We start from the raw sequence: 14,349 nt of genomic DNA on the forward strand, positions 1-14,349 counted from the left end.
ACGAAAAAATTCAAGATGGGGGTCCCAGTGGGGGAAGTTTGAAAAAAACCGTTTTTCAAACTTTCCCCCGCTGGCACCGAATGGGACTTTTGAGGGGTGATAGGAGATCATTATCTACATATTCCCATTGAGTTTGGTTGGTTACTAATTTTATCCACCTTTATATATAATACTCGGCTACGTTTACTGGCCTAGTAGGAGTAAAGAACAAAAATCAAAAACTAAGTTAAAATTATCAATATCACAAAGAAATAGGTGTTCTTAAGTTTTACTTCAATGCTCGTTTATCAAGCTAAATGCTCCAGCGAAAAAAAAAGAATCTATTATCATATTAATTTAGCGGGCAATTGACGTTAATATTATCAACATCACAAAACTAACAAATAGATATAAAATTACTAAAAATGTTAATTTGCAGATATTAAGATTGGTTGCTTCGATTTGGTTTCCGATTTTCTTATTTTATTTTCCTAATTTTAACATTAGCACATAAAACACTTATGTTAAGTTAGCTCCGAGTCATTATGTAAAAATCGTAATAGCACATAATTTGACGATTAGCACTAACAAATAACTTTTCTGCGCCAACTTTTCCGCTAATTAGTTAATGAATCTCATAGAAATTAACAATTAAAAATCAGGAAAAAACTTAATCTTTACCACTTGAATCCATATATGTTGGGCTTTTTCCTCCGAGTTCCAATGTACAAGGCGTTAAGTTCTTGGCCGCTGCAGCATGAATGATTTTGCCAATTTGCGGAGAGCCAGTAAAGAATATATAATCAAATCTAAAATATAAATAGTTACACCGCCATTTTTTAAACTTATAGTAGTAAAATATTTACTTCTGTTTTAAGAGATCGGTCGTTTCTGGAATGCCACCAAGAAAAACTGGAAAGCAGTCTTGATCTAAGTAGTGAGGCAGTTTGTTGCACATTACTTGAGCAGTGCGTAAAGATACTTCAGATGGCTTTATGATGCAACAGTTTCCTCCAGCTATGGCACCTAAGTGTACGAAATATATAACCATTATTCAGAATAAATCTATGGGAGCTTAGTTTACAGTAGAAGCTCTACAGGGTATTTCAAAAACATGTACCATTTCTCGTGGGGAGATTCCTCACGTAAAATTAAAATTTATTTTCTATATCAACTTAAATCCGATTCTGCTTTGTTTCGTAACTTAACAGGAGATCAAAATCTTTCTTCCAAGTGTTTTAAGGCGAGTTGTGTACTTGGACCACACACACACACACACAAGTACACTTGGATGTTGCCATATACGTTTACTCATGTTAGTTTATTCATGCAACCTGGGTTTTAACGATTCGAATAAGATTTTGAGGGTAAAAGTTACTGTTAGTATTACATATTTTAATGCTAAAAAGGTGTCTACAGTTTCACCAGGGACGATGCGTTATCACTGGAATATATTTCTAAAAAATCTGTGCACCACTGATTTTTTTTTTCTTGTTAGAACAGTTATGTAGGCCGTATTATGCTGATTAAGAGTTGACCCTTGATTTTTTGTCGATTTCGGCCTCCTTGAGATAAGTGCAATTTTATATGCTTTAATCCACACTGATAAAAATATTTTCTTGAATCAAGAGTACACCTTTGTCCCAAGACCATATGGCTTTCATATACAGGGTGGTCCGAACTGTATTCCGGAAACTTCGGCAGCATACCCTCATTAGCGTAACTAGCAATTTATCCTGGGTTGGGCGTGGGGGGACCTGGGGCTGAGCCCAGGGGGGCCTAGGGTTTTTGTTTTTTAAAAAATGAAAAAGAATTTAAAAAAACACATTTTTTGAATTAAAGATTTACATGAATTTCCCTATCAATAAATTTCATAGACTTGGTTATCAAACCGTGTTAATTACTTAAATACCTACAAATTTTCTAAAAAAAAATAAAAATTAATTCATTTTTTGAACACAACAAAATAATATTAACTAAACAAAACTTGAAAACGTAATTTTTACTGCATCACAAGCAAATAAAAATTAATACGTAGCCAAGAGTCATAATTCAGGATTTCTCTGGGAGGTGCCCAGCAGTACTTGGGGTTGTACTGTAGTTACGCCAATACATACTCTGCAGATAAAAATAAGTAAAAAAGTTCGTATAAATGTATAACCTAAAATGCTTAGTTTCGGAGATACAGGGTGTAGAATCTTCATTTTTATATCGATTTTTTCCAAATAATTTCTGAAGTAAGGTCAATATTCGGATAAAAAATGGTGTCTGGGAGTTTTTTGACATGAGAAATTTGATTTTGATGTCAATATGACTCCTACTTGTAGGGGGCGCAATCTACTTTTTTTAACTGATTTGAAGAGTAAGAGCTCTTCGTCCGTACATGTTTAAAACTACTCAGAAAAACATATACATTTACAAAAGTTTTTACATAAAAAATGCCTCTTGGTAAAAATCGCCACGAGGAAGGGTTCTCGAGATATTTGAAATCGAAATTATCAGTACCTGATAATCATCATTGATATAATTGACATAAATTAAACAAGTTGACTAAATAGTTATTATACTGAAATCATAAATTTGAAATGTTTTTGTGCCAAAAGTCTGTTTTATCATCATTTTTTCGGAGAAAAATTTATGATTAATTTAAAAAAGTAAAAATTTCCCAAATTTATTATTTCAGTCAAATAATTATCTACTCAACATGTATTTTTTGTCAATAATGACATGTATTAACTATTTCCATTCTAAATATCTTGAGAACGGTTGCTCGTAGAGATTTTTACCAAGAGACATTTTTTACGTAAAAAGTCACGCAAATATATAAATTTTCTCAGTCAGTAGTTTTATACAGGTAGGGACGAAAAGTTATTAGATTCTTTTCAAAACAGTTAAAACACATTTAGGTGGCAGTTATAAATATACCAGTGCAGTTGACGCGCTAAAATTCAAAATAAATTCTTAGTTATAAATCGTTTGTAAATAGTTCTATAAGTCTTTTATCGTTATTGTTTTTGTTAATTAGTGTTAAATAAATAGTGTTTAAATAAATTGTGACTTTCTATCCACACGGAACCGACGAAAACGTAACAATACGAACTTTTTTAGTCATTTTTTTTAAGTTTCCGGAATACAGTTCGGACCACCCTGTATGTCGATGTACTGCTATTTTAGAACAAGTAACTAATTTCTCTAACAGAGATAAGGCTTACTTCATTGCAGGAATTACTTTTAAATAGAGGATACAGATTTTTGTTCCAAGTTCATGGAGTTAGATTCCCATACTCTTGAAATTCAAGGGAATATTTCTATCCGTGCAATAGTAGCAACTCTTAAAAAAATTAATTTCAATAACTGGCCAAAATGCCAAATAAGTACTCAATGATTCCTCATCAAAAAATGTGAAAATAAGTTTTTATAAACATGGGTCCGGAAATGCATATCTACTATTAAAGTTACAGGATGTTAAAACTTTTAAAAAATAAGTCTTTTTTAATTATCCTAAATGCTATTATTTTTTTGATTGTGCTGTAGGTAGCAATTATACATTTTAATAAAATTTTATAACAAATTAGATCAAATAATAATTGTTTAATTTTATGATATAATAATAATAGCTCCCGTATATATAGCGTTTGACGCTGGGAGTAGCAATAAGGTACAGCTTGCCATGCTAGGGCCGTTCGGTATACAAGGAAGGTAATGTGGCTAGCACTACGCTTCAACCGCCTATTATTACCTTAGGATTGTGAATCCCAAGTACTCATTTAAGGCTGAGTCGACATAGGTACCCAAACTATTTTTATTTTAATAAAAATAGTCGGCTGATGAAATGCCGGGTATGGGATTCGAACCCACACCTTGAGATTGGTAGACGAGAGTCTGTACCTCTACGCCACCGGGCACCTAATAATTAATTTTATTATTATTATAATAGTGATTAATAAAATTGTGTTTATCTCATCAAGAAAATCGACATAATATCAAGATACAACTTTTAATCGGCATTAAATGGCCTACACAAAAGAAAAAAGTCAGTGGCGCACATATTTTTTTTAGAAAAATATTCCAGTGATAACCGACAATCTCCGTCACTGGTGAATCTGTCGACACATTTTTAGCACTAAAATATGTAGCACTTATAGAAACTTTTACCCTTAAAATTTCATTTGAATCAATGGCACTTTTTTTAGAAACACCCTGTATATCAGGTTTCTTATTTAAGACTTTCACGACAATAATAATACATTTCAAATGTACTTTCAGAACATGATTCAATATATTTTTGTACTAAACTTGTACCATATGATCGAAAAAAATAGTGTCCAGTTGGTTTGAAAATGACGACCAATGACATACACAATAAAATTTTACAAATAAAATGACAGCGATTTTTATATAAAATATAAAGATATCCCTGACGTCGCTTTTTTTCGGATTCGTTTAATAAAATATTGTATATTTATGTTACTTAGGGCCATCTTCCCTAGGAGATACGCCATTGCCGTTGGTGGGGAAGCTCCTAGTCGGCTACCGAGGGAAATCCTTTTAGCACTTTGGCTGGGTCTAAAGACCATCTGGCTGTATTGTCGTGGCCAGGGAATTGCACCAAGCGAGGTATAAGGATGCCCTGGATGGGATTACCCTGTCCGATATATCAAACACAGTTTACTCTCTGTGGTCATCTCCCACGGACAGCGAATGTGGGGGAAATCTTGACTTAACCGCCAGGACCACGAGGAGACAATCTCACCAAAAACCTAAATTCTATGATGGCGGAACCAGGTCAAAGGGATGCGTAGGTAGATAAATGACTAGCCTTTTCTGGTCTCAACCTTAGAGCACCAATGGGAATCCCGTCCTATTTACCCCTTATACCCCAGTCAAAATAAACAAAAAAAGGGGGTTAAATAACAATAATTCGCATAGAGCTGAACATTGGTACAGGTACTTGAATACGCTATTATAAATGATATCTGAAAAATCCCCACCCTCCCACGTCTGCTAATAAAAAAAATTATTCAAGGTCAAAAGTCAAAAATATGTTTTTTGCTTTTTTTGAGAGTAGACCATTAAATTTTCTACAATAATGGTTCTAATACTTTTTTCTTACGAACCACCATTCCTGAGATATGGCGATTTCAAAAGTTGAAAAACGCCTATTTTTCATAATATGCACACATTTCCGCACCACCTGTGAGGTAGTGTACTTGGCGCGTTTTTTTTAACGTGGCCTAGTAGGCCCTAAAAAAACGGTGCTCTTGGTAATGATTATAGTCGAACGGATTATTGTTGATTTTGGGAGAATTTTAATCTGAGTAGTAATCTGCAAATGATACTTCAACAGTAATGTGTGCGCAGACGTATTCAAAAAGATTGACTCTTCTCCACAAGTCATCATCACAAGTGGAATTCGCTTGCTTCTTGCTAAATATGATGCTCCAAAAAAATTGATTCTATAGACATTCTATAGAAAGTTTAGATATCTGTACCGTCCCGAATCTATAATAGAGGTTATATCCCTCTTTCTCTATTGCCTCCTTGGATTTGAGGTCAATTCCTATTCTGAGGACCTGACCATGGCCCTCCTCCTTCGAGTTGAGGACTCGCCAGCTCGATGTACTCACATTCTCGTTCTGAGCCTGCATAAGGTCTAGCAGGTAGGTGGTGTCTTTCCCCTTGCTTCTTGGCAGAATGACCGTGATGGTTGTCCCTTTAGGGATGTTTTCTCCCCTCATTGGAACCAGTCCCGGCCCCTGCCAATTTTTTAGCTTAGGTGCCGTTTCTACCAACCAATCCGCCGATTTTTCAGATGCACAATCTATGAGGATCATGCTTACCCTAAAGTGTATCCCCGCAAAGCGCAGCTGACCCACACTTTGTGGATCGTTGCGTCGCAATCCGCTCGCTACTACTTCGTCCAGTATCGCCTCTTCTAGAGCCGTTTGCTGGTTGGTAGTCAGTACAACCTCCGGATATTCCTTTGGCAGCACCGCAAACCGCTGTCAACACTTATATCGTGTATACTATCAAGTTCAATTATGGATAGACAATCAACTGAACCCAGAAGACTGGGGTTGGAAATTTATAGATAATACTTTGGAGCTAATTAAAACTTTACTTCCACCTGCTCCAGAAAAACTACTTAACACAATTTTTTGCAATTACAAAAAGGGTTGTTGCGCAAACTGTGGTGGTAAAAGAGTCGGATTGTTTTGTACACCAATATGTACTAATTGTCAAGGTCAGTCTTGCTCCAATATTGACTTAAATACAGATGAGGATTTTAATGAGGAGACAACTGATGACTCTCATAGATGGATTTCCAGATATTCCGCAAGAAGATGAGAAAGAAGAAAGCGAAGAAGACATTACTGTAGAAGTATCATTTGAAGATTACCACTCAGATTAAAATTCTCCCAAAATCAACAATAATCCGTTCAACTATAATCATTACCAAGAGCACCGTTTTTTTTTAAATTAATAGTATAATGTGTAATAAAACTTAACCACAATAGATCATGGACTAGGCCTACAGGGGAAACCACGTTAAAAAAACGCACCAAGTACACTTCCTCACAGGTGGTGAATGTGTGCATATTATGAAAAATGCGACTTTTTCAACTTTTGAAATCGCCTATCTCAGGAATGATGATTCGTAAGAAAAAAGTATAAGAACCATTATTGTAGAAAATTTAATGGTCTATAACATTTGTTTAAGGTACTTTTGCGATAGCGCTTACAATTTAGGAGAAAAAAGCAAAAAAACATATTTTTTGACTTTTGACCTTGAATAATTTTTTTAGCAGGCGTGGGAGGGGTGGGTATTTTTCAGATATCATTTATAATAGTGTACAAATTTTCAGCTCTATGCGAATTATTGTTAATGGAAATGTCTATTTTGACTGGGGTATACTTCTACATGCGAAGCTTTGTAAGAGTGGACTGACTAACCCTTGCGGTGAGGCTAGAGGGAAACTCCCTATCAACACTAAGAACATTAATAGTGCAAGTTCCAAGGGACCAACCCCGAAGAGAACTACAGGAGAGGCAGCTATTTTTGGAAGCTTGCGCAAGACCAGCCTCCACAAGTGGCACACAAGCTACCACCTCCTTTATTAGTAAGGGTCAGGGTCAGATTAAATCTCAGGGGGGCAGGAGTACGGAGCTCCATTAAGGTTTTGCCCTTGCTGATCCGCTAAGAATTTGCTCCAGAGAATGCAAAAGCGAAAACACTCCTCGAAAAAGGGTTGGAACAAAGGAACCAAGAAACAGCCTGGCGCATCCCCACCAATGGGCAAAAGAGCGAGGACCTCTCACCTCTGCTCTAACAGATAGAGAAAAAGCCAGGATGGAGAGCCGCCCAACATTAGAAGGCCAGCAGGGACTTACTACGAAGTTTGTTAGAACTCCAATATAAGGACATTGCGTTGACGAGTCATCAACTCGAGGGAGGAGGGCTATGATCAGGTCCTCACAATAGGAATTGACAATTCAAATCCAAGAAGGCAATAGAGAAAAACAAATATATTCTCTATTATAAATTCGGGACAATACCGGTATCAGGTCTAAGGAGAGACCAAGTTAAAGAGGTGGAGAAAATGGAGACAGGTCCTCCAGCCTTCACCTTACGGGTACCTCAGCCGGAAAGCTAAACCCCAACCGTGGAAGGGCGTATATCCTTGTAGGAGGTAGATGTACACTCCTCGGAGGAAGAACATCTGTTAGCAGAGGATGCCTTGTCCCCCCTACAACAAGAAGATCCCCACGTATGATAAGTTATAGACTGTATGATGAGCTATAACTCAAGAAAGGGAAACACAATAGATTTTTAAGGTTGCGGTATTAATCCACCTTCCACATTCTACATTCTTCTTAGGGCATCAACATAATCTAGGGTTGCCAACTTTCAAAATAAAAAAATAGAGGACGAAAGAATAAAAAAGAGGCACAGAAACATTTTTTGTAACCTCGCCCGAATGTCTAGAATTTACCAAAAAGTTTTGTCAACGGTATGCGATGGTATGCGATTGATGGCCTTTCTTACTTCCTTAAACATATTTATACTCAAAACTTGTTAAAATAAAACAAAACTTTTTTTTCAAAACATAAGCCAACAGTAAGTAAACATAAAATAGTTAAACATGTTTACCGCTTCCTCAAACATTTCTTGTATACCCACAAACCATTTGTAAAACAGACCATATTCAGCCAATATATAAAAAGCCCAAGAACTACTTAGTCCATATGTGTAAGCAGCTTGTTTTTCCACAAACGGAAATTTAAAGAACAAAAATAACAAAACAAAAGAGAAAAAATTAACCCATATAGATACGGCCTAGACCGTATACTTACGGTCTGTTTTCACATGTGGTCTGTAACATATATAAATATTTCTTCATTTTCTTTTCTATACAAACGAGTGGGAGTAGCGAAAGACACAGGTTAACAATATTTTAAAGCATTGTGGTTTGTGGCTATAGACGAATATATTTTAGATTTTGGTTTTGGTATGTAAAAAGAGGACTGTTTCAATACGTGGGAAAAAAGAGGACAGTGAGATCAAAAAGAGGACTGTCCTCTGGAATAGAGAACAGTTGGCAACCCTAACATAACTTATGCTAAGTGGTTTTTGAAATATGACCATTTCTAAACTAATATTCTGACCATATAAGGGTTTCCCCTCGGTTTTCCCACAATTATAAAATTTGAATCTCTAGACCTTTATAGCGTTCTTTTTTCGAAAAAAACGTGCCATTCATTAAAATTTGAAAAATGATGAAAATAATTTAAGAACACGAATAGCAAATCATTTATAGCCAAAACTCAATTAAAATTAAAAAAAAACATTGAAATCTTAAAAAATGTCCAAAAAACGTGATTTGTTTTGTGTTATCTAAAACACTAAATCACCATAATACACCAAAACACTTTTACTCTTGCACTGGACGCGCGTTTCACAATAAAACACTAAAATTGTTTTGGTGTATTGTGGTGATTTAGTGTTTTATTTTGTTGTTTGCAAATCTTCAGGCAATACTATTAACACCTGGCGATACTTATACTTGCTGACATTTGCATCAAATTTAATATTAAAACAAGTGCACCAAAAATGGTTTTGCGCTTAACTTATAGGTACATAAAATAATTAATAAGTAATAAGGTAATAAGTAGGTACTTAATCACAATTCATATCTTTAGACTACAAAATTTATCGAGATATTGAATTTTCAGAAACTATTATTATACGCTCTTTATCGTGATCCAAATTATAGGTAAAAGGTATAGTTAAATGCATTTGTTATTAAAATATTAATATTGCTATTACTGATCGCTAATGTGCGAAAGGAATATTGAGTATCTGAAACCAATTTAGGGTTATTCCAAACAATTTCGAAGACATGGAATTTATTATTCTATTTATTATGCAAAGGTTCCTTTTAGAGAGAATAATTGCTAGTTTTGTGAAACTATGCAGAAAGATTCTTATATTATTTCTTTTTTTATAGATTATTAATTTTATATCTTTATTTAATATTAATATACCTCCATATATATTTCAAGAACTTGCTTCATGTCTCAATTCAATCTATCTTGTCTGTTTTTAAAAAATTCATTAGTTTTTTTGTGTTTGATTAATTATTATACAATCTTCAGTTAATTCAAATTTTTGTGTTTTTTTTTATGTAATTTTTAATGTCAAACGCCTAATAGTAGAAAAAGAATGAAAGAGAATTCATGTGTTTTATTTTCAAAAAACTAAAATATTTAATAAATATCGCTTTTAGGTATTAAAAAAAGACTCACCTTGTATAATTGTTTTTAAAAAAATAAGCAAAGATTTTCATGGCTGGTAGATATCGATAAAAGAAAAATAAAAAAATATATTTTTCCCTTGTTGACTAATACTTTCCGAGATACAGCCGAGAGCTATTCTTAGTGGGACACCCTGTATAGGGTGGGTCAAATTGGACGCTATTAAAGGGAAACATCTTTTTCTATAGGAGATAGACGAAAACTAATATCGGTGTCTGGAGCTCAGTTTTTGTCAAAAAGGTGATGGTGAAAACCGCATATCGAAATCTGTTACTGTTGCGGAGTTACGGGGTGTTTTTCAAAAATGTGCATTTTTAACAAATCGCTTTAACTTTTTTGCTGTAGAAAATTTTGTATTTTTGTGAAAACATTTCCAAAGCACCTTTTTACGTAGAATTTAATGGTTTAAGTTTAATTTTTTTTTAAATTAATAATTTAAGAATTATCAACAGAAAATTTGATTTTTTGTATGGAACACCCTGTATATTTTTAATTAAATGAAAAGACCTCAAAATTATTTTTTTTCAGGAAAAAAAAAATCATTGGTGTGTTTTTGTGGCTGTGGTCGAAATCTAAGGTCGAAATATACAACGCATAAAATTATTTGCACTTATATTCCTGTACAGGGTGGGTCAAATTCGACGCTTTTAAAGGGAAACGCCCTTTTTTATAGGAGATGGACGAAAACTAATGTCGGTGTGTGGAGTTCAATTTTTATCAAAAACATGATGGTGAAAACAGCACATAGATATCTGTTACTGTTTCGGAGTTACGGGGTGTTTTTCAAAAATGTGTATTTTAAACAAATTGCTGTAACTTTTTTGCTATGGAAAATTTTCTATTTTTATGAATACATTTCCAAAGCACCGTTTTACGTAGAATTTAATGGTTTACGTATAATTTTTTTAAAATTAATAATTTAAGAGTTATCAATGGAAAAATTGATTTTTTATTTGGGACGACCTGTATATTTTTAATTAAATGAAAAGAACTTAAAATTACTTTTCCAAAAATATAGCACACTTGACATTTTGTTATAATCCCCTTCGAAATACGGAATTTTTAAAAGTTCGCCACTTTTAACTAGTAGGCTTTGGACGCCTTATTGATGATCTGCCCCTAAAGGAACTCGAAAACATAATTTTCCAGCAAGACGAGGCACCGCCTCAGAACGCTGAAGTTATTAGATAACTTTTGCACCCAATTTCAAAAATAATAGATTTAGCTAACCAAGATCCCAGCCGTTGGCCGTCGAGACCGCAGGACTTAGTGCCAAAGGATTTTTATCTTTGCGAAAAAATAAAGGTTCTTATTTTTAAATTGCCTGTATAATCTAGACAAGAATTAGAAGCACTTAGCGGTCATGCGAGGGTATCTTTCATCCACATTGAGTTAATGAATTCCGCGAGAAATGTTCAAAAACGGTTCTGTCTGTCCATAACAGAAGACGATCGACATGTCGAACACCTGTAGCAAAATCTCATTTCTTGGTTTGCTGTTAATTTTTATTGTTATTAGATATAGTTTAAATGTGTTGATGTTGTTAAATATAGTTTAAATTGTTATAAAATTCTAACTAGAGGTGAGTGTTTACTAGAATTCCTCTTAACGTACAATCTTGAAGTTCTCAATATAGGGAACACCCCCACGTTTGTGACAAAAACGCGGGCGGAAGTATTAGATTTAACAATCGAGTGCTAGTGTAACTAGTTACGTGAAAGATTGGAGGGTGTCAACGGAACCTTCCCTATCAGATCACAGAATCATCGAGTTCAAATTAGGAGGAATCATACACCAAACTGAAATTCGAAAGAATCCAAGAAAAACCGATTGGGAACTATACCACACCAATCTCGTAGACAACCTGGACCAAATAGATGCAGGTAGGGCTAGGAACCACCTATATCTAGAATGGTACGCAAAGGAAATCAGTGGTGCAATATTGGATGCATATGAATCTAGTTGCCCCACAAGTAAGGGCATACAAAAAAGTAACAACAAGCCCTGGTGGAACAAAAAGCTGGTCAATCTTAGATAGGAGGTCCGGCGACTCTTCAACAGAGCCAAACCCAGCGGCGAATGGCAGCTCTACGCCGAGAAATTAACTGAGTATAATAAGGAGATTAGAAGGGCAAAGCGGTCTGACTTCAGATGCTTTTGCGAAAACATCACTTCAACTACTTATGCAGCTACGCTACACAAAGCTATGGCCAAGAGTGGGCCCATCCCCAACATGGCACTTAAGAAACCTGACGGAAGCTACACGGAAGAAGATGAAGAGAGAGCTAACCTCCTACCTTCATACACACTTTCCAGGTAGCATATCTATTGATACGCAAGTAGCTCCGACTGAACCCCACAATCCTTGCAGGGAAGACTGGGAGACGGCCAAGCTAGTAATAACAGAACAAAAACTGAAATGGGCTATTGACACCTTTCAGCCTTATAAAACAGCAGGAATAGATGGGATTTTTCCTGCCCTTCTAAAGAAGGGTCAGGAAATAGCTACACTCCATCTATTAAACATTACAAGAAGAGCGAAAGTCATCTTCATACCCAAAATAGGCAAAACTGACTGGGCTAGCCCCAAATCAGTTAGGCCTATTAGTCTCACATCGTTCATATTAAAAACGATGGAGAAAGTAGTAGACAACCATATTAGAGTAAATCATCTACAGGTTAAACCACTGCACGATAGTCAGCATGCATATAGAGCGGGCAGATCCACAGAAACTGCTCTGTACCAGTTAACTGAGCTAATACAGGCTAGCCTGGATAGCAAAGAAACAGCACTTTGTGTCTTGTTGGACATTGCAGGGGCGTTTGACAATATACCTCACAAGGTGGTCAAACGATCTCTTGAAACAAGAGGGGTGAACAGTACGATATTTCGCTGGTTTTGGGAAATGCTTCAACACGAACAGCAGAGGCTGAGATAGGTACCAAAACTGTAGTTGTTAAAACAACGCAAGGAACTCCACAAGGTGGAGTGACCTCCCCCCTACTGTGGAGCTTGGTAGTGGATGAACTACTGGAAGAATTAACTCTAGCGGGAATACACTGCATAGGGTACGCAGATGACATAGTCATCATTGCACAGGGGAAACATGAAGGCACCCTGTGTGATATTATCCAAAGAGGATTCCGCATCGCTGAGAGATGGTGCAGGACTGTCGGGCTGAGTATTAACTCAGATAAAACCGCAGTAGTGCCATTCACCAGAAAGCGAAGTTTGAAAAACTTGAAAAGAATCCATCTAGATGGAAAGGAAATACTGCCATCACAGGAAGTGAAATATCTGGGAATAACCCTGGATAGTAAACTTCTCTGGAACAGGCATATTAAGAACATTACCAGCAAAGCCACAAAGGCTCTCATGATATGCAGAAGACTGGCGGGAAATAGGTGGGGCTGCGCCCCTAACATTTTGCGCTGGATGTATACCATGATAGTAAGACCCATGATTACTTATGGAGCAGTTGCTTGGTATACAAAACTAGAGCAACGTACAGCAAGGCAAACCCTGTGCAAAGTACAGAGACTGCATGTATCTGCATCACAGGTGCCATGAGAACATGTCCAACAGCAGCAATGGAGGTCATTCTAGACCTAACACCACTGCATATTGTCGTCGGTAGTTATGCCAATGCGACAATGATTAGAATGGTTACTGACGGAAACAGTACTGGGAGAATTTTCAGGTCATGTTTGGAACACCCTCAAAAAGAAAATTCCACTTCTCAAACTCCCAGTGGATAACATACCAAGAATTTACAACTTTGAGAAACACCTCACTGTAGTATTGAGTAATAAAAAGGATTGGGAAGAAAGAAACGCTTACTCAGCATATAAAAGACCATACCATCACGTGGTATACTGATGCTTCCAAAACCAAAGCAGGGACTATTTGGGGCGAAAACTGAATACTCCGAACCAATGGGCATCTACCCCAGTGTCCTTCAGGCAGAAATTTGCGCTATCGAAAGATGCGTACAATTTATCTTAGATAGGAACTATCGAAAACAAGAAATTGCCATCCTATCCGATAGTCAAGCAGCACTTAACGCGATCAACTCAGTAACCATCAATTCGAAGTTGGTCAAAGAATGCCTAGAGAAGCTTAACAAATTAGGCAAAGAAAATAAAGTCTTCCTACTCTGGGTGCCTGCTTACCAAGGGATAGAAGGCAATGAAAAAGCAAATGATCTAGCTAGAAAAGGAACGAACACTCCACTAACTGGACCAGAACCGTTCTGTTTTCCAAACGGGAACCAACTGAAAGAGGAACTGAAGAATCTGGAAGACTCCATCCGTAACTTGGAATGGGTATCCTCCAACGGTCTAAGACACTCGAAAAAGTTCCTTAGAACTTATGACCGAGAAAAATCAAAGGTTTTCCTTGAGTAAAAACAATCTTCGGATTGTCACGGGGTTTCTAACAGGACACTGTCTCCTCAACGAACACCTCAGTAGGCTGAAATTGAGAAACAACGGCGAATGCAGATTTTGTGGGGAAAATGAGGAAACACCAGAACACCTTATCACTGAGTGCGC

The 14,349-nt window shown here is 36.1% G+C and overlaps 1 protein-coding gene across 2 annotated transcripts in view; it reads right to left on the reverse strand.

The window, feature by feature from the left end:
• LOC115885823 (aldehyde dehydrogenase, dimeric NADP-preferring-like) overlaps positions 1 to 14,349 on the reverse strand; it is a 76,581-nt gene that overhangs the window by 9,287 nt on the left and 52,945 nt on the right. For both annotated transcript variants that reach the window (XM_030904850.1, XM_030904849.1), the window contains 2 exons: positions 846 to 1,005; positions 661 to 788 (listed from right to left, as the gene is read on the reverse strand). In XM_030904850.1, coding sequence (XP_030760710.1) covers positions 661 to 788; positions 846 to 1,005 — 288 coding nt within the window. The remainder of the gene's footprint in view (positions 1 to 660; positions 789 to 845; positions 1,006 to 14,349) is intronic.

Source organism: Sitophilus oryzae, unplaced genomic scaffold (assembly GCF_002938485.1).
Source record: "Sitophilus oryzae breed Bouriz unplaced genomic scaffold, Soryzae_2.0 scaffold_41_pilon_pilon, whole genome shotgun sequence".
Taxonomy (NCBI): Eukaryota; Metazoa; Arthropoda; class Insecta; order Coleoptera; family Curculionidae; genus Sitophilus; species Sitophilus oryzae.